The sequence below is a fragment of the Puma concolor genome, chromosome B4 (assembly GCF_028749965.1).
Source record: "Puma concolor isolate L17-30 chromosome B4, mPumCon1.1.hap2, whole genome shotgun sequence".
NCBI classification, from domain to species: domain Eukaryota; kingdom Metazoa; phylum Chordata; class Mammalia; order Carnivora; family Felidae; genus Puma; species Puma concolor.
In genome coordinates, this window is record NC_141673.1 from 3,654,864 (window position 1) to 3,675,983 (window position 21,120).

At 51.1% G+C, this 21,120-nt stretch overlaps 1 protein-coding gene across 4 annotated transcripts in view; it reads right to left on the minus strand.

The window, feature by feature from the left end:
• Positions 1-21,120, minus strand: part of PPARA (peroxisome proliferator activated receptor alpha) — a 75,133-nt gene that overhangs the window by 13,599 nt on the left and 40,414 nt on the right. For all 4 annotated transcript variants that reach the window (XM_086712001.1, XM_086711999.1, XM_086711998.1 and 1 more), the window contains exons 3-6: positions 15,815-16,050; positions 5,974-6,134; positions 4,197-4,335; positions 3,240-3,442 (exon numbers count right to left, since the gene is read on the minus strand). In XM_086712001.1, the coding sequence (XP_086568127.1) occupies positions 3,240-3,442; positions 4,197-4,335; positions 5,974-6,134; positions 15,815-16,022 (711 nt within the window). In that variant the 5' untranslated portion in view covers positions 16,023-16,050. The remainder of the gene's footprint in view (positions 1-3,239; positions 3,443-4,196; positions 4,336-5,973; positions 6,135-15,814; positions 16,051-21,120) is intronic.

A 21,120-nucleotide genomic window follows, 5' to 3' on the forward strand; every position in this document is an offset into this window, starting at 1 on the left:
GTTGAAAAAAAAAATAAAAAAAAAAAAACTACATAAACATTAAAAAAAATAAAATAAAATAAAATCGGGGTGCCTGGGTGGCTCAGTCGGTTAAGCGTCCGACTTTGGCTCAGGTCGCGATTTCACGGTCTGTGAGTTTGAGCTCCGCGTCCGGCTCTGTGCTGACAGCTTGGGAGCCTGGAGCCTGCTTCGGATCCTGTGTCTCTCTCTCTCTGTCTGCCCCTCCCCTGCTCATGCTCTGTCTCTCTCAAAATTAAATAAACATTCAAAAAAATTAAACAAGTGTTAGAATCCATTCCCAGCCACAGGTCAAAAATTCGTCCCCTTGCTTCATTTAGTCTTCTCAGACAAGACACCTGACTCTGTTACTATAATCCCAGTTTGCATTCAGGCTGGCTGCTACTGACTCATGATTTTGTCCAAAAATTATGTTCCCAGAGGACAAAGATTTTCCATGACTGGTGACATTCAAAGACTCTAAATATAATCCCTGACAATTGTGGGCAACACGGGAATCTTTGAGAGGAACATCTGAATTAAGAAACTTGTAGCCAGGCCTGGGTGACTCAGTCGGTTAAGCGTTAAGCATCGGACTTCGGCTCAGGTCACAATCTGACCTGACCACAGCTGGTGGGTTCGAGCCCCGTGTCAGGCTCTGTGGTGACAACTCGGAGCCTGGAACCTGCTTCGGATTCTGTGTCTCCCTCTCTCTGCCCCTCCCCCACTCACCCTCTGTCTCTTCAGGGCTGTAAGGCCTCTGAAGCCAGAAGTGAGCTGGAGCGAGGACGGGTGCGTGCACGTGTGCAGAGCTGGGGCCTGAGCACTTGGGAGCAGCCCGCACGCGGAGGGCGCCCTTGGGAGGGGACAGAGCGCGGAAGGGCCCAGACTTCAGCACTCCTCGCCATCCCATTGCAAGTGGCCTCCTGGAACGTCTCCTTGTGACATTCTTAACACCTCACACATCAACACACGGACTTTTTAGGACACTGTTGAAGAGCACTTCTTTTGGAAGCCAAATTCGGATGGCGCCGATGTTGCCTCTGCACCTCAGCTTGTTCTGACACCCTCATATCAGGGGGCAGCAAGGGACCTGACAAGCGAGGACTAGGTACCTGAGGACCCTGCTCGTTTTCTGGCCTCAAGGTTCGGAGATCTCAGGGGCTCAAGCCAGCCCTTGTGCGGACGGAAACATTCGCCATCCCTGCCGGCACCCCCCTGTGGATCTTTCCCCGAAGCCATGGAATCTCCATGCTTCCTGCAGCCCCCTTCTTCCTCTCAAGACCCTCTCTGCACCCCTCCCCCCTCCCCACCCACAGCATCCCCCTCCTGGCCCACCCAGCCTCCTAACTGGTTCCAGGTCAGCTATGGGTCTTTGTAGAGGCTGTGTCCTGCACTGGGGGCTCTAAGTCCCAGGAAGTGCCCCATTAGGCTGGTGGGGAGGAGGGGGACGGGGGAGGGCCAAGGCAGAGGGCCTTGGGTGGCAAGCAGTCCGGCCCTGTGCAGACACCGCGATCATAGGATCACCGGCCATGAGCAGCAGACACCTGCACGCTGCCTTTCAGACTGGTGACCTTGCACTCTGGTTTGGAGGTGAGGGGCAGGGGCAGGCACGCGCCCCCCCGCGAGCAGTTTCCTGAATTCCCTTTCTTCTGTACAGTGAAGCCCCAGCCCAGACTTCAAGTCTGTTATTTATTTCCTTAAGATGAAAATAGATTCCTCCCAGAGAGGAAATGCCCAGATGGCATCAGCTCGGGCCGAGGGGGCTCCTTCCAAGGGCGTGTGGATCTCGGTGGGAAGGATCTCGGAAAGATACTCCGTGGGAATGAAATTAATATTAAAGAACAGTGTTTGGTTAAGAGTAAAGATGACTTTTAAGTTCCCTTTAAATTCTAAAAACCCAAGCGAGCAAGAGAAGATCTCAAAGAGATCAGAATTGCCGGTGACTCTAATACAGGGTTATTCTAATCATTTCCAAGAGGGAAATTCAAAATTAAAAAGTTATTTTATTCTCACCCTTGTGATCCAGAAAGGGTCTCATTTATAAAAGCCTCTGGGGCCTCCCAGCATGGGTGTGGCTTTGCCAATTTAATAGAGTTTGCCTGAGCTGTTCTGAAATGTCTCAGCCTATTTAATGGGAGAATTTCACTGAAGAATTAAAGACTCCGTCAAAGAGAAGGTTGGTTTGTTCATGAAAGTAAGTGGCTTGTGAAATACTTCATTTTCCTGTGACTAAAAATTCCAGCTTGTAATTCCCAATCAGGATTGCTTTCAGCTAGCTACTCATTAGCACAAATTAAACCTGTTTCACCATGCGTGTAGGAAAAAGGCAAAATATCTTCATCAGCCAACCGTGGGCCAGCCCCTCTTTGAAGAGGCCCCGAGATTAGTTCTGTAATGGAGACGGAGGCTGAGCTGACCATGGGGTCGGGGGGGGGGGGCAGGAGGCAGAGTGAAGGAGGATCCCCAGACACCCGCTCAGTGCTGCGGAAAAGGTCCAGAGAAGACAATAAAATTTCCGTAAACGAACAGCCCTTTCTAAGCCCAGAGATATCCTTGCCTTTTCAATGAAGAAACAGGAGGCGGCCTCGGAGGGGGGGAGGGGAGGGGTGATGGGAAAAGAGGGAGGAGTTTTAGGGGAAGGATAAGTAAGAACGCATGTTGGGGGGCACCTGGGTGGCTTGGGAAGTTCAGCATCTGACTCTCGATATCAGCTCAGTTCATGATCTCATGATCTGTGAGCTCGAGCCCCGCATCAGGCTCTGCACGGACAGTACGGATCCTGCTTGGGATTCTCTCTGTCTCTCAAAATAAATGAATAAATAAAGATAATAAATAATAAAACACAGGTTGAATGAAAAGAAAATGCTTTCATTTTCTGGCATAAAATAGAGATTTTTTTTTAATGCACTTAAGAAATGCCCCTAAGCCATTAACCAGATGTGTGTGTGTGTGTGTGTGTGTGTGTGTGTGTGTGTGCGCGCATGTGTGTGTATTAATCACGCAGTCATTGTAATAACTTGGTTGCCAGGAGCTCTGAGACGCAGAGAACCCAGGAGTTGCTGTTAAGCTGCCCCTTAGTCTCTGGATGCCTCCATCCGTGGCCTCTCGTTCGCCTTGGGGGTGACACCACTCTCCCAACATCTAACACCTGTTTCCTCAGCCCCTCCGTGGGACTCTAGCTGACGGGTCGCCAGGGGGACACTTCAGGCTGGATGGCAAACAGCCGCGGGGACACCTACCGGGTTGTTGTTGGCTTTCCCCGCCAGGATGACCCGGGCCTTGACCTTGTTCATGTTGAAGTTCTTGAGGTAGGCCTCGTAAATTCTCTTGGCGAGGGATTTCAGATCCGCTGTTTCAGCATCTTCTGGGTCGTGTTCACATGTGAGAATTTCCGCTTTCAGTTTTGCTTTTTCAGACCTTGGCATCCGTCCAAAACGAATTGCTGGGGGGCGGGAAAAACGGGAATAGGAAGCGAGCAGAAGTGAGCAAGGCGGCCCGTGACAGCCACCGACCGCCGGGCAGAGAGTTCGCGCCGAGGATTCATCCAGTAGTCAAAACCCACCCTCCATATCGGCCAAGGTTCTGCTCTGGAGCAAGGAAGATAAAACTCAACCTTCATAAATCCTGGACTTTAAAAAAAAAAAAAAAAAAGGTGAAAAGAAAAGGCCACACCATTTACTCATTTCAGCAACAGGACCGGCTGGGGGTTGTTTACTGTCGTCAGGTCCAAAACTGACCCTTAGTTCAAGGAGACGGAAGTGACCGCTAGAACGAGTTCGTCCGGCACCCTTTTTCTTTTTCCAGAAGGGACACGTGCCGCTGCTGGGAACTGGTTATACCTTCACGTCCTCACTGGCACGTTCTAAACTCGCGGCATGATTCCGAATAATGGAATTCAGCGTGGGAAGGTGCCTACAATGGCCCACGCTTCATTCGGACGCTGTGACCATTCTGGCATCCCAGCGGAAATCTCAGACCCCGGTCTTACCGTGTGGAGTTTCTAACGGGAATCGCAGGCACGCTGCGCAAGCTCAGCCACGTGAGACTCTTGCTTTCTTAGGCTACTCTGGTTGCAGAACGACCTGGGTCCTAACTGTCTTTGCAGCGCATTCATGGAAAACACGGTGCGCTGCGACCCAACGGGGGAGGAAAGCTGAGGCGCGGGCTGGGAAGGCACGCTAGACAACCTTACCTACCGTTATGGGACATCCCAGCCGAAAGGCACTTGTGGAAACGACAGTATTGGCACTTGTTTCGATTCTTTTTCTGGATCTTGCAGCTACGGTCACATTTGTCATACGCCAGCTTTAGTCGGATCGTTCTCCGGAAGAAGCCCTGAGGGGTTGAGACACAGTCGATCAGCGACCGTGGGCCGCGGCCAAGTCGGGGTCACTGCCTTACTCGTGCTCCTTGTTGCTCATTTATGGTCCTTTGCAAACGAACTAGAATTAGTAGAACGGCTCTAAAAAGTCTGACATAATTGGGACAAACTGAGAATCGCAAATGTCATTACACCTAAGACGAAACACAACAAAACGTGGCAAAGTGCAAAGCGGTTTCCGAACGTCCTCCCCTGGTTTGGGGAGACGCATGTGAGGTCTCCCAGGGCTACTCGGCCCTGCTCCGGGTCGGACAAGCGTCACCCCTCCCTGTCCCACCCACACCCTTACTGGGGACTAAACACTTCCCAGGCATCTTGGAAGAGAGTATTAACTCCTTGCAAGACAGCAATTCCCACCGACCACAATAAAAGGGAGCCAACTGTTTGTAAACAGTTGTCTTGCTTTACAGAAGCATCTTAAGCTCTCCCCAGTAAGAGAAAACGTCACTATTTAGCCCATAAAAAAAAAAAATGAAACGAAAGGAACGTAGGTGCGGCCCCGCAGAAGAGGCCACCCTGCAACAGGCACGTGGTCAGAAGGCTTGTGAAGGAGTCTGTGTATTTGCTTCGGTTCTTGTTCTCTCTGCTTCCCACGCCTTCCTACGTCTTTCTGATGGGGCTGGTCCCGGGGCCCGCAGGAGGGGGGACAGCAATTTCTTGGGGAACCGGAGGGGAGGCTGGTGCCTTCACTCAGTTGGTCGTCTGGGTCTGTGCAGCGGGATGGCCGGAGGAGGCACAGGGTCAGGCGGGGGGCTGAAGACAGAATTCTAACCGTCGTCGGGAGGCAGAGCCGGCCCCGCTCACACAGCCCTTTTTCTCCCTGCGACGCAGGCCTCCAAGGCCGCCCCAGGTTCGGGTGCTGCGACAGCGTCTCAAGGAGGCAGGTCGCACCTGCACCGGTAAAGGCCGCGGCATCTTCCAGGAGTCAGTAAGCTGTCTCCGTGCGCGCAGGGGAAGGAGATTTCTGCCCGTAACCAGACGCTGAGATTGTCGTGTACACGAAACCCCAGAGCTGAGAACACATACATCGTCGTAAAGGCACGATGTGGCGTCCGGCCACCTCCGATGGCCGTGAGGACCACTGCCCCCCCCCGGCCTGCTGAGGACTGAAAGAGCGAGTGGGCTCCCTGGCCCCAGCCTCAAATAAAGGGATCCCTCTTACTGTTTCTTTTCTTTCAAACATGTCTCTTCCACTTGCTAACGAGTACGGTCCAGCAATCTGCCCCAGACCCTCTGAACGGAGAAGCTAATCTCTTACGTGGGTCTGTTTCTTATCTCTGTCCTTCTGGCAGATCTTTTTAGTAGTGACGAAAATCTGTGTAAAACATAAAAGGAACCAGGGGCGCCTGGGTGGCCCAGTTGGTTAAGCGCCCGACTCCTGATTTTGACTCACGTCATGCTCTCACGGTTCGTGAGTTCGAGCCCCACGTCCGGCTCTGCACTGACAGCGTGGAGCCTGCTTGGGATTCTCCGTCTCTGTTTCTCTCTGCCCCTCCCCTGCTCTCTCGCTCTCTCAAAATAAATTAAATAAGTTAGTAAGTAAAAGGAACCACACGCGGCCCCTGGAGCAGGGACCTTCCCCTCCACCGTACCTTGCAGCCTTCACACGCGTGAACTCCGTAATGGTAGCCTGAGGCTTTGTCCCCACAGATTCTACATTCAATGTTCAGGGCTACGCTGGAAGGTTCATCGGCACTGCCTGGAGCCACCGGATAAGTGACCGACGAGGGACTCGAAGCTGGTGAGAGGGTGTCTGAGAACAGAGGAGGGAAGACTCATGAACACTGCAGACGCATCATCGGTGTCTACGCCAGGTTTCCAAGGGCACGACTGCTCGTGAGGTGTTCAGTGAGGAGCCCCCGTCCTGGGCTGGCCCACCCCCGCCTGTGCACCTGCTGTTACCGCTGCAGCGTCCCCGAACCTGCCGCTGGGCCGTCCCCGGTTCTGGACCCCAACACACCCAGCGGCCTCCCCACCCGCACCGGGCGCGGCCCACACACGAGTTGTTACTTTGCTTCCCTCCAGCGCTTTACTGTAAACTCAGTAAATCACACCAGAATACAGGATAAAAGCCCACGTGGGCAATACCGAAAGCAAAATCCATGAAAGACTTAAAAAAAAAAAAAAAAAAGTTGGACTTTCTTATAATTAAAAACTTCTTTCTGCTCTCCAAAAGACCCTGACAGGAAAACGAAAAGACGAGCCACAGATGTGCAGAAAACGTTTGCAAAGCACACATCTAATAAAAGACTTGGATCCAAAGCACACAGAGGAGTGTTAAAACTCAACAGTAAGAGGGGCGCCTGGGTGGCGCAGTCGGTTAAGCGTCCGACTTCAGCCAGGTCACGATCTTGCGGTCCGTGAGTTCGAGCCCCGCGTCGGGCTCTGGGCTGATGGCTCAGAGCCTGGAGCCTGGTTCCGATTCTGTGACTCCCTCTCTCTCTGCCCCTCCCCCCTTCATGCTCTGTCTCTCTCTGTCCCCAAAATAAATAAACGTTGAAAAAAAAATTTAAAAAAAAAAAAATAAATAAATAAAAAACTCAACAGTAAGAAAAACCAACGACTCAATTCAAAAACGGGGAGAAGATCTGGACAGACACCTCCCTGAAGAAGATACAGAGGTAGCAATGAAGCCCGAGAAAAGATGCTCCGTGTCCCCGGTCGCTGGGAAACTGTGAATTAGAACAAGCAGACGTCGCCCTGCACCTACGAGACTGGCTTCAATGAAAACAAGACGGAACGAAAGAGTTGACAACACTCAGTGCTGGCGAAGATGGGGAACAACGGGAACGCTCATTCGTGGCTGTTGGTACGAAGACGAGTGGCTGGGGTCGGGGGTTGGGGGGGCTTGAGCAGGTGAGGCAGGTCTTTTGGAAATGGCAAAACAGTTGATGCGAAAATGTAGTGGTGACGACGTGACGCTGTGCGTTTGTCAAAGCCCACGGAACGTTGCAGTACAGGGCGAGCCTTAACGTGTGCAAACAAATAAAAAATATTTAGGAGGCTGGGGGACTGTGGGGTGACATACGGAACGGGACAAAGTCGTCTCACTGTGTTCCATGTGTACGAAAGGGCCTCCCTGAAGGAGGCGTGGAGAAGACATGACCTAGGAACCCTGGAAACCAGTGGTGTCTATGGGACGGAAGGCAAAGGAGCTGTGTGCAAGCAAGGTGCGTCGGCGGATAAAGTGGCCCCCACAGGGGTACGGCCCGCCACCCTGGTGCCGCCATCGTGTAGACGGAGATGGACAATGAACTGGAGGGATGGTGGGCACCAGGACTCTCACTGCTGGAGCGTGCCCTTGTAGATCAGCTGGGAGGCGTGAGAACGACCCCCGTGGCGGTGGCTTAGAGCTGCCGGCATTAGTATGAGCTCCTGCTTGACAGAGAGCCAGATGGCTACGTACAGAAATATTTATAGACGTGCGTGTACACACGGGTTAGCATGTGCACGTATCTCTTTGTTCCCCCAGCTAAGAGAACCAAAAGGAAAAGACGCTCCAGCAGCGACCTGAGATGACAGAGGAGACGGCATCCAGGACTCTGATAAGGGCTGCATAGAGTTCCGTGACCACCATTCACGACGCAAGTGTCAGAATTTGTAGGCCATCAGGTAAAGTACTCAAAAGGGTTTGGGCTCAGTATCGCGGCACACTTACCTGCAGACTCCACACTGTTATGGTTCCATCTAACACAAGACCTGAAAGGTCAAACCTTTTCCAAGTAAGGTAACCGCATCCCAGAACAAAACTCAGAAATATTTACGGGGATACAAAAATATCCATCGTGAACTAAGTTCACAATGTATGGCATCCAATTAAAAAATTAAAAAATACACGGGGCACCTGGGTGGCTCAGTCGGTTAAGCGTCTGACTTCGGCTCAGGTCATGATCTCGCGGTTCGTGAGTTCGAGTCCCGCGCTGGGCTCTGTGCTGACAGCTCACAGCTTGCTTCAGATCCTCTGTCCCCCTTGCTCTTTGCCCCTCCCCCGCTCATGCCCTCTGTCTCTTTCTCAAAAATATATAAACATTAAAAAAAATTAAGAATACGTAAAGAAGCAGAAAGATATGACCCATGATGAGGAGAAAAATCAATGAACTTAAACTGACCCCAAAGTAACAAAGATGATAGAAATTTATGAGTGTATCCTAAGTGTTTAAGGAGCTGAACGAAAGACTGGATGTGTTAGGTAGAGACTGGTCATGCCAGTAAGTCTACACTAACTGATGTGAAAAATACACTGGATGGGATCAGGGCCAGATTAGACACTGTAGAAGAAGAGATTAGTGAACTTGAAGACCCAGTAAAGAAACTATCCAGAATGAAACACAGAAATATGACCAAAAAATTTTGCTTCGTGTGGGAAATCTACTAAGCATTTAAGAAGAAAGAGTATCAATTGTACAGGGATATACAGAAAACGGAGAATAGGGCGGACTTCCCAACTCATTCTATGAGGCCAGCATTAATCTGATACCAGAACCAGATAAAGATTTTGCAAAAAAAACTAGAACCAATATCCTTCATGAACACGGATGCAAAAATTCTTAACAAAAACTTAAGAAGTCCAATAATATGTAAAGAGGACAATATGTGATGACCAAGTAGGATTTATTGTAGTAATGTGAAGGTGACTTAACCTTTGGAAATCAAACAGTATAATTCGCCCTATCAATCAATCATAAAGATAAGTCATTTGATCATCTTACCAGACGCAGGGAAAACATTTGCCAAAATCTAACTTCAATTTCTGATAAAAATTCACAGAAAACTAGGATGAGTGGGGAATTTCCTCGATCTAAGAAAGGGCATCTATGAAAAATGATGGTCATCATCATACGTAGTGGTGAAAGGCTGAGATCAGGAACAAGGCAGGGGTGTCCCCCCACTTAATTCAACATTGTACTGGGGGTTCTAACCAGTGTAATAAGGCAAGAAAATGAAATAAAGGCATCTAGCTTTAAAAAGGAGAAGTGGGGTGCCTGAGTGCCTCAGTCGGTTGTGTCCAACTCTTGATTTCAGCTCAGAACTTGATCTCAGGGTCATGAGTTTGAGCCTCACCCTGGGCTCTACACTGAGCATGAAGCCCATTTAAAAAAAAAAAGGAAGAAGTATAACTCTTTATGTACAGATGACATAACTCTCTGTGCATAAAATCCTAAGACCTTATAATATATGAAACACTTAGCAATAAATCTGACAAAAACCGGGAAAGACCTGTGCACTAAAAACTAGAAAACAACAAAGAATGAATCTAATGGAGGCAGTAAGTCCGTGGCCCCAAAGGCTTCGTGTTGTTATGATGTCAGTTCTCCCCACATGGACCTTTTGGTTCAAGGCAATCCCAATCAAAATCTTAGCAGGCTTGTTGGGTAGACATTGAAAAACTGATTCTGGAATTAACAGAATACCCAAGGCACCTTTAGCAAAGAAGAAAAAATTTGGAGAACTTAACGCTACTTGACTCCAGGCCTTATTTTAAAACTACAGTGGCCAGGAATCAGTGGCATTGGTATCAAATGAGACAACAGATCTGTGAAACTGAACAGAGGGTCCGGAAATAGACCCAGGCAGGTAAGGTCAATTGCTTTTTGACAAAGATACAAAGGCCATTTAGTGGAGACAGCAGTCTTTCTGACAAAGTGTGCTAGAACACTACAATGCAAAAGAGAGAGAGAGAGAGAGAGAGAAGAAGTGAGTTTCGATCTACATATGAAGATTAACTCAATAGATCTGGTACATCAATGTAAAACCTAAAAAACAGAAAACTTGTAGAAGGAAGTGACTTCGGGCCAGGCAAATATTTCTCAAACATGACGCAGAAGGCATGATCCATGCAAGAAAAAACACTGATGAATCGCATTTCCTCGAAATCAAGGACTTCTGGGTTTTGAAAAACACTGTTAGGAGAAAGAAAAGACAAGCCACGGACTAGGAGAAAATATTTATACGTCACATATCTGATGAAGATACTTGCATCCAGAATAGAGGAATAGCTCTTGGCAGCCAAGAGCAAGGACACCACTCGGCTTAAAACGGGCAAAAGATCTGAACAGAAATGTCACCGAAGAAGACGTGTACGTAGAAGAGGTACAGACTTGGTAAACGGGCCGTGGGGACGGAAAGTACGGCACAGGAAACACGGCCGATACTATCACGATAACGCTGCGTGGCGGCGGATGGTGACTACACTTGCCGTGGTGAGCGCTCTGTAACGCACAGATTATCGTATGGAAAATTCACTGTGTTGTGCACCTGAAACGAACATTGTACATCCGCTACACTTCAGTAAAACTTTTTTAAAAAGAAGATATCTGGCAAAAGATTCTCAGCATCACATACCGCTACATGCCCGTGGGAATGGGAAAAAACCCAGGAGACTGACCACAACTACAGTTGGTGACGGCGTGCTGGGGCTGGAGCTCTCACACACGCTGGTGGGAGCCTGAAATGGTATCACGTTCTGGAAAAGATTTTGGCAGTTTCCTTCCTCTTTTTTTCATTAAAAAAATTTTTTTTTGAACATTTATTTATTTTTGAGAGACAGAGAGAGACAGAGTGCGAGCAGGGGAGGGACAGAGAGAGAGGAAGACACAGAATCCGAGGCAGGCTCTGGGCTCCCAGCCGTCAGCACAGAGCCTGATGTGGGGCTTGACCCCACACACCACGAGACCGCGACCTGAGCCGAAGTCGGACGCTTAACAGACCGAGCCACCCAAGTGCCCCGATTCAGGCAGTTTCTTAAAAGCTACACAAACATCCACCTTATGTCCCAGCCATTTGCTCCCAGGTGTCTACCCGGGAGAAGTGAAGGCACATGTCCACACAGAGACTGGTACACGGCTTGATCTCTGGCAGCCAATACCTAGAAGCGACTCAAATGTTCATCAGCAGGTGCACGGAGAAGCAAACAGGAGCAGAGCCACACAACAGACAGAAAGAAAGACTGAACTGGTGCAGAAGAAGCTCCAGATAATTCTGCTGAGTGAAAGAAGTCAGACTGAAAAGAGAACATACTGTATTCTTCTTGGTTTTTTTTCAGTTTATTTATTTTGAGAGAGACAGAGAGAGCAGGGGAGGGGCAGAGAGAGAGAGAGAGAGAGAGAGAGAGAGAATCCCAAGCAGGCCCCGTGCTGTCAGCACAGCCCTGACATGGGGCTCGATCCCACCAACTGTGAGATAGTGACCTGAGCTGAAATCATGAGGCGGGTGCTTCACTGACTGAGCCACTCAGGTGTCCCTGTATTATTCTTTTTATGTCAAATTCTAGGAGACACAAACAGATATACAATGACAGGAAGACCAGGGGTTGCTCAGGGGAGGGGAAGGAAACCGAGGGTGGAGAAGAGGGTTTATAAAAGGGCACAAGTAAATTTGGGGTTGATGGATTGGGTCACTATTTTGATTGTGGTGATGGCTTCACACTTAAAGTGTGTGTGGGGGGGGCGCCTGCGTGGCTCAGTCAGTTGAGCGTCCGACTTTGGCTCGGGTCATGATCTCGCGGCTTGTGGGTTCGAGCCCCGCGTCGGGCTCTGTGCTGACAGCTAGGAGCCCGGAGCTGCTTCGGATTCTGTGTCTCCCTCTCTCTCTGCCCCTCCCCTGCTCAGGCTCTGTCTCTCTCTCTCTCAAAAATAAAACATTAAAAAAAGTTTTTAAACGTGTGTGTGTATGTATACACATCAAGTGGTACACTTTAAATATGTGCAGTTTATGGAATGCCAGTCAAGTCGCTAAGAAAAATCGAGGGGAGAAAGATAGATCAGGCTGCACCAGCCGCCTCGCCCATCTGGTCTCCTGGGTGTAACACGTGAAGTGAATACACTTTATAGATGGCCCTTCCACGGGAGCAGTTTGCGTAATTTCGCACCATCACCCGAAGGGTGGAAGATCTAATTTACAAATGAGGGATAATCTTATCCCTCAAATTAGCCAGTGACACGAGCACTGGGAAACCGGTAAGAAGTGTGAGGTGATTCCGAATGACCGAAAGGATCACCAGTCAGGGGCCAGAGGGGCTACGAGTGGCGGACCACACGCCCACCGCGGGAAAGGCTGGCGGTGCAGAGGCAGGGGCGTGTGCCCAGCACACCTCGGTGTGCTCACCTTTGCTAAGTTCCCCCTCCTGTTTTGCTCACAAAGTTCCTTGGAATTGGTCGAAGGCCAGCGTGGAACTCTCTCCCCCCAAACCCTTGCCCTTTACTTTCTTTAGACGGGACGTGCGTGGCAGCCCGTGGAGCTGCGTCAAACGTGGCTTCCCACGAAGCGTATGGACCACGAGGCTAGTTGGTGTGACGTTTCCAGGTCTTACCTGTGTCCCAGCTTTCAGACGGCATGTAGCTCCTGACAATGACCCGAAAGACGTTAGTTTTAGAAAAGCTACCTTGCCCTAAACTGGAAGAATGTGATTTCAGATTCCTTCTGGTGGAGGGTGAGGACTTGGGAAGAGAAAGCCCAGGCCGAGCGGCCGCTGTGTGGCCTCTGCCTTCCCGGAGAAAGTGGGAGGGTGTCTGAACACTCTTCGTGTCCACGGCTAGAACAGAACTTTCCGGGGGCTTTACCATGACACGTCCGCCCCGCTCACGCAAGTTCCTTATTTCAGAAGGACCTCGAGCCTGTGTCTGGCCTGAAGGAAGGCGTATCCTCGAATCCTTTCATTATAAGAGGGACTGTATGTTTTCCAAAGAAGGGGGAAGAAACCACTTCCTTTAAGAAAAGAGACAAATGGACACAGATAAATCTCGAATCCGGAAGAAAACCGATTTCTGACAGTCAACGTAACCACAAATAGTGCACAAAAACACCCCGGCGTGCGGCGTGTCTACGATGTGGAGAAGAAAGGACCCATTTGAGGGGTGGAGAGCTGGGTGTTGAGCCCAGGTTTTCTCCTACTCTGGGCTTGGAACCTCTAGCACGTCCCAAAGTCCCGGGGTCTGGCTCTTTTCCTCTTCCCTTCAATAAACGTAACGATGAACTCAAACACGGCTCTTGGGATTCAGGGAGATAAGGCCCATGCGGTGGCTAACCGGTGCTGGGTAGCTGGGCTGTCACCGTCCCTGACCCCGGCACGGGCTGGCCACAAGACTCGGCAAGGTGGGCCTACAACACAGAGGGTCTTCCTTGCTCCCTCCCTCCCTGTTTCTGGAAGCGGCCGTCACCCGGGACACTCCCTCTGGAACACGTCATGGGAAAAGCAGCCAAGACTTGAACCGTTTATAAAGGTCCGTTGGGGTCACCACAGAGGCTGCTCGGTCACAAAGGCCGCAGAGTCCTTTAACGCATCATCTTCACGGGGTGTCCCACGGATCGCGCAATCCCTGAGTTACGAGGTCGAGAGCGGGCCGTCAAGAGGGGTGTTCGTACAAACAACGCGGCTGTGGAGCCAGCTGGGGAGCACGGGGTCAAGTCTCGGCGTGGCCTCTTTCCAGCTGTGTGACCGGGCCACGTTACCTAATTCCCGGCGGGTTCGTTTCCACTTGCAAAGCGGCAACAATCCGGGGTTTTCACAAGGATTACGCGAGCCTCTGCACAAGCTGCCTTTTTTTCCTCCTGCCAGGAACGCTCCTTCCCGCTGCTTTTATTTTCCTTTAAAGTACTTCAAACATAGAGGAAAATATAGAGTATAACACCCACCGCCCGGATTTCCAAACTGTGACGCTTTCTCACACAGCTTCACGTCTCTGTTGAAAGTACCACCTGCAAGGGCTGAATTCCCCACGGAGCTCCCCCCCCCCCCCCCCCCCCCCCCGTCTCTTTCTCGGCCGGAGACCCCTCCCTCCGCCCCCGCCCCCCTCTCTTCTCTCGGTGGGTGATCGACACAGTAAAGCTGGAGCCAGCTTTACGAGGTGCGCGTCCGAACCCACCTACCCCACGCGCTCTCTGGTGCTGGAGGTTTTACGGGAATTGAATCCTGCTGAAGATATCCTTCGGCATATTTTCACTCAGTGCCACTTTTTACATGGATTCATGTTGACACAAGCAGAGCGAACTCATTCCTTGAAGTTACCATAGAGCGTTCCGCTGCAGGGAACGCGCACGATTTCTCTGCTTTCCTTGTTTCCTGTTCGTCCCCATCACAGGCACCGTCGCATCGCACGTACCATGAACCATGGTTGCCGGGCACACCCCCATTCACGTCTCCTTCTATTTATTTCTTTTTAATTTTTTTTTTAATGTTTATTTTTTTTGAGAGAGAGAGAGAGAGAGAGACAAAGACAGAGTGCGAGCGGGGGAGGGGCAGAGAGAGAGGGAGACACAGAATCCGAAGCAGGTGCCGGGCTCCGAGCTGTCGGCACAGAGTCCGACACGGAGGGCGAACCCACAGACCGTGAGATCATGACCTTCAGGCGGGCGCTTAAGCGACTGAGCCACCCGGGCGCCCCATTCACATCTCCTTTTGAACAATGTCTGTCCCCGGTGGGCCTGCTGGGTTTAGAGTGCATCCGCTTTGCACTACTCTCTCTGCACAGGTTTTATCAGTGCATGCTGTTCAGCACAGCACGAACCCTCCCTTCCCACCGTCACTAAAGTCAGTGCAATCGTCACGAAAACCATCTTCCTGGAGCAGGAATGAGTGAGAAGGCAGTAGGGAGAAACGTGCTCCGGGTTCAGGACTCATACAGGGGGCCACGGAGGGGAAAGGACGCAGAGACCTTTCATGGACGCTGCCGTGGAGAACATTCTCCCTCGTTCCCCGGAGGGCCCCGGTATTCCATGCTCAGAGCCGACAACCACACGTACCCCTGTTGCCAACCGCTAGCTGGGCCGACCCCGGTCCAGCCCGGTCAGTCCCGACTGGAGACCCACTTCTGCCAGGAAGCGTGTGGAGTCAGGTGCACCCCAGACGGAGCCTTTTCGAATCGAGGGCACGGTTTACGCCACGTTACCCCGGGCTCGCTTAAGTGCTGTCTGGAAGGATGAACCGTTTTACATCTTCTTCCTTCTCAGCGATCCCAGAGGTTACCCGAGTGGCCCCCGTGTTTTATTTCTTTGTTTCTGCCTTGCTGGCACTCGATGTAGTTCGTAATGCAATGTAGAATTTAGGGAGATGGCTCGTATACATCTCCAGATTTTAAAAAACCATCATTTTTATTAGAATAGGAGCCTCTGCTTTAAAGAAATAAGTCAAAAATTTTTTTTTTTTAGAAATGTGGCTGACTGCCTTAACTGAGTTTCAAGTATTATTTGATACGTGTATGGCTTTTAAAAGAAGCGTACTGTGAGACACACGGCACAGCAGGCCCAGGGGAATGGGCTATGCTTTATCATGTCTAAAGAGTTTGCTGCACAGAGATGTGACCTCTTTTCCAGCTAGAGAGAACAATTTTCTCTGCAGGAAAAAAGAAAAAAAGAAAAAACACAAAAAACCAAAACCAAAACCAAAAAACGAAACCAAAACATTTCTAAATAAAGCTTTTAAGGATACAGCACCCTCACCTGTAATAACAGATCCATCTGATCCCGGGCCACTTCCTAAATACTGGTATTCTGTAAAGCTGAAGCTTCCGGAACTGTCCTCCCCAATGGATTGAGAAATCTCTTGGATGTTTCCCATTTCTTGCAGGAATTCTTCGGATAATGGGCTCTCCAGATCATCAGCCTCGAGGGGGGACAGGGGGCAAATCGGGCTTTCTGTGTCTACCATCTTGCTTAGATGGTTCTGGAAACGCAACCTAGGAAGACAGAGAAGTAGCTCGTGAACCATGGATATAGAAGAACACTGGTTTTCCTCCGATGAAAGCATCATACCTGAACTTATAACCTAAGGAGTGACGTCGCTAACCACCTTTTCTCAGCATGCCTTTAGATAAGCACGCTAAGGAAATGAAAATCTTTAAACACAAAATGTGTAAGGACACAAAGCCGATCCTGGTAGAATCACTCACCTGTTACTGAGTCTACACGCTGTGCTCAATGCAATCTACTATATCCGAGCTGGACGGAAACAGCAGCGGACAGAGTCCCCGCTTTCCTGAACACCGCGTTTGGTGGGGACACAGACAGTTAACAAATAAACAAATACGCAGGTGGACTGTCTGATCCTGGTCTGACGGCTCATCGGGTGGGGAACGGATGCTGCCTTACACGGGACGCTGCCTTGCAGATTTGGGGATAACAGCGTCTGAGAGGGGGAGGTGTGCGGAGGTCTCGGGGAAGAATGTTCCAGCAAACAAATGGCAAGTGCAAAGGCTCCATGATGGAAGCCTTCCAGGAGCGAGCAGGTCGAGGTGGCTCAGCGGAGGGGTGCAGGGCGAGCGGGGTGGGGGGGGGGACACGCCGTCAGCATGTTCTCCTGGTACCCATGGGCTAATTCATGCAGGTTTTCCTAAAACATGATTGTGCACTTACGGATACATCGTAGAACTAAAAAAAAACCAAACAGGGGGCACCTGGGTGGCGCAGTCGGTTAAGCATTCGACTTCAGCCAGGTCACGATCTTGTGGTCCGTGAGTTCGAGCCCCGCGTCAGGCTCTGGGCTGACGGCTCAGAGCCTGGAGCCTGTTTCCGATTCTGTGTCTCCCTCTCTCTCTGCCCCTCCCCCGTTCATGCTCTGTCTCTCTCTGTCCCAAAAATAAATAAAAAACGTTGAAAAAAAAAAAAAAAAAAACCCAAACAGGTGCGTCCCTGACAAAGCCAGACTGTTTCAGCTGGCAAAAAACCAACAGAACACGCTCCAGGTGGGTGGGTCCTGTTATGAGCTGAACTGTTTCCCCACCAGAATTCATATGTTGGAATCCTAACCCCTGGGACCTCAGGACGTGGCTATATTTGAAGGCAGGGTCTTAAAGAGGTGTTTATGTCAAAAGGAGGTCTTTAAAGGGGGCCCGAATCCAATCAGATTGGCATCCTTCTAAGAAGAGGACACTTGGACACACATGAGACACCCGGGGCGTCCGTGCGCAGAGGGAAGGCAGCCGCCTACAAGCCCGGGGGAGAGGCCTCCGGAGAAGCCAAAGCCGCCAACACCCTGTTTTCGGACTTCCAGGCTCCAGCACGGTGAGAAAGAAACGCCTCCTTAAGCGACCCAGTCTGTGATGCCTCGTTTGGCCTCCCTGGCAAAATCACGGCCACAGAGTCAAAGCAGTGCCATGTCCCATGTCGGTTGGTTTCACACTCCTGCTCAAATGCCCGAAGCCACTTCCTGTGACCTCCGGACTGAAGTCCCCCTCCTCGACACAGCACTCGCGATCTCATGATGCATCTCCTTCCTGATCTCGCCTCTTCGCCGTCTCCCTGTCCCCACCGTGACCCGCGGCACCGGGCCGCCACCTGGTCCACGCCTTCCCCGCACCGCTTCATTTCTGCACCTTCGTCCGAGTCCACCTGAGATCCCGCCCCACGACCACCCCCCGGGCCTGGCGGTCAGGCGTCCTCAATGAGACGGACCAGGCGACGCTTGGCTTCTGGAACCGCTTTCCCAGCTGAAGCGGTCACAGTGAAGCCTACGGCTCCCGGCACAGAGGGGACCCAAGCAGGTGCATGCCAGCAACGGCCAGGGCTCTCCGACGAGGTGAGGACGCTGTTCCCCAGTGAACCCACAACCCACGGTACTCGCTCCCGTGAAACGCTCCCGTGAAAGTCACATCTCACCCTTGGAGTTCTGACAAGCAACCATGATGGTGACAGTCACACACGGGAAAAATCAGAGAGAATCGTTAGCCTTTCACGAGCTTTAAAAGGAAGGGACCTTCCTTCTCTGTAATCTAGGAGTGTGGACGGGGCCGTGAGTCTGTGCGGTTTTTCTACCGTATTTCGCTCCGCATTCTATCTGGAGGAAGATTTCTTCAAACGGCAAGCTAGACGGTGGGGTAAGCATTGCTTACGATGTTCTTCACCATGAAAAACTACAGTCCCTCAGGGGCGCCTGGGTGGCACAGTCGGTTAAGCGTCCGACTTCAGCCAGGTCACGATCTCGCGGTCCGTGAGTTCGAGCCCCGCGTCGGGCTCTGGGATGATGGCTCAGAGCCTGGAGCCTGTTTCCGATTCTGTGTCTCCCTCTCTCTCTGCCCCTCCCCCATTCATGCTCTGTCTCTCTCTGTCCCAAAAATAAATAAACGTTGAAAAAAAAAAAAATTTAAAAAGAAAAACTACAGTCCCTCACTTCAAGGTTTAACCATGAAGTCCAGCCTAATAAGTATGGGCTGGGCAGAGGCTGCGCTGTCATTGGGGCTGTGACCACCCCCCTCCTCGACCCCTTCATATTCCCGGTGCTATAGGGGACAATGCAGGTGGACAGCAGCCTTTTCTGTCTTTCCTGGCAGGAGCGTCGAAACTGGAAGAATCGATCGCGAACTGGAAGATCGTGTTAGTTTCCTTGTCATTACATTCGGGGAGTTTGAATACTGTGGGACCTTATCATTTTACTTTTCAGTTGCTTTTAAGGCATACCTGAGATTTATTTAGGGAAACGTCCGTCTCACTGCTAATGAAGAGCTAACGAGATAAAATCCCTCCAGCGAGTGAGGCAATACCGTCCTGAACTCTGGCCAGGGGACTGGCGTTTGCACAAATCACCGCCCGCCCTTTCTGGCTTCCGGCTCGAGCAGATGAGGCTCAGCTCCTTTGAAGGCGTCCCCAGGTAGAGAGCGCAGCCCCCCTGCCTGGCGGCTCCGGGCTCCAGGGCCTCCCCGCCGCCCCCGGCCCCCATCACTGTGGCTTCTGCTCAAGAAGCAGAAATATCACGGGAAGTCTGGCTCTAAAGCCCACATAGCACAGCCACTGCCCAGTTCCTCGGAGAGCAAACCAGGTGCCAGTTAGCGTATCCTCTGCCCTAAGTGCCTTAGGAGGGGCAGGCGGGCGCAACAAACCATCCGTTTTCTCCGCAGCTCCCAGTGTGGCCGATGAGGCAAGGCAGAAACGACTGGAGAAAAATCAGAGAGCGCCAGCACAACTCCAGTGGGGCTTGGGTTTCCTAGCACAGAGAGGCTTCCGCGGAGGCCGAGAGCCCAGGAAAGGACAGCGGGGCTCCAAGCCCGGCTCCCACCAAGATGCATGTGCCCGGCTGTCCTGGCCCTCCTTCCCTGTCCCCGGGGCCTGCGGGGCTCTAAAGGCATCTGTTCTTTGCCATCCCATTTAAATGTTAGAGCTGTGTCTTGTATATCGGAAACGCCAATGTGAACGGCTAAAATTCAACTTTCAGGTCTCAGGAGCGCATTTACCAATCGGAGTATTCCTTTGGGCAGAGTATACAAAAGTGACAGAACATTAAAAGAAATGATAAGAATGGAAAGAAGGAAGGGAGGGAGGGAGGATGGAAGGGAGGGAGGATGGAAGGGAGGGAGGGAGGGAGGATGGAAGGAAGGGGGACAGAAAGGGAAGCAGATACGATGAGCGTTTTGTGCCGAGGGCCGCTGAAACACTGGAAGGACTGTCACATTAACTGATAACCTGTAAGCATTCAGCACATCAACAGCTCTTGCACGGCACTTTTTTTTTTTTTTTTTTTTTTTTTAAAGACGAGGCTAGGGGCGCCTGGGTGGCGCAGTCGGTTAAGCGTCCGACTTCAGCCAGGTCACGATCTCGCGGTCCGTGAGTTCGAGCCCCGCGTTGGACTCTGGGCTGACGGCTCAGAGCCTGGAGCCTGTTTCCGATTCTGTGTCTCCCTCTCTCTCTGCCCCTCCCCCGTTCATGCTCTGTCTCTCTCTGTCCCAAAAATAAATAAATGTTGAAAAAAAAAAAAAAGACGAGGCTAAAATGAGTCACAAATAGCATGATGAGCTCTTACTCTGAAGCCGAGGAGGGTCCAGCACAGGCAACTCCGGGTCCCGGCAGCCCCGCGGCTTGGTTCTGATGGGGCCCTAATTCCACGGGGCGTGAGAACGTTTGACATGCGTCTTGAGGGTAGAGAATGGATTTTGCTAACTTTGTATCCACACTTCTAGAACGATCTAGCAGGAGGTGCGGGATTTGTATTTCTGACGCTCAGCCAAGCCTGGCACGGCAGGCGCAGTGACACCACCAGGAACTGGGCGACAGCCCGTGAGGACGCGGCCCGCTCTGCGTCAGCACGTGTGGCCGGCCGCCACCCAGATGGCAAAATGGCAGAGCCGGTGTGTCCAAAGACAACACGACGCAAGGGAATCTAGAACAGAAGTCAGAGTGATTCTGCGTTGGGACACTGATCAGAAATTTGCACGGTGAAGTATCATCATCCCAGGGGCTTAAAAACAAAGCACAGGGGCACCTGGGTGGCTCAGGCGGTTGAGCGTCTGACTCTTGGTTTCGGCCCACGTCGTGATCTCATCGTTTGGGAGTTCGAGCCCCGCGTGGGGCTCTGTGCTGACAGTGCAGAGCCTGCTAGGGATTTTCTTTCCCTCTCTCTCTCTGCCCCTCCCCGTTCATGCTTTCTCTCTCTCAAAATAAATAAACTTAAAAAAACAAAAACAAAAACTTGGGGCACCGGGGTGGCTCGGTCAGTTAAGGGTCTGACTTTGGCTCAGGTTATGATCTCATGGTTCGTGAGTTCGAGCCCCGTAGCCAGTTCTCTGCTGTCAGCACAGAGACTGCTTCGGATCCTGTCTTTCTTTCTCTCTGCCCCTCCCCTGCTCACAAGCACTCTCCTTCTCTCTCGTTCTCCCTCTGTGTGTGTGTGTATGTATGTGTGTGTGTGTGTTTGTGTGTGTGTGTCTCTCTCTCTCTGAAAAATAAACATTTAAAAAAAAAGAAAAAGCATACAAAAGGAAAAGAAATCTCAGCCTCACAGTAAAAAGCAAAGTCCCAGATCGGCAGGAAAGAGTGTGCAT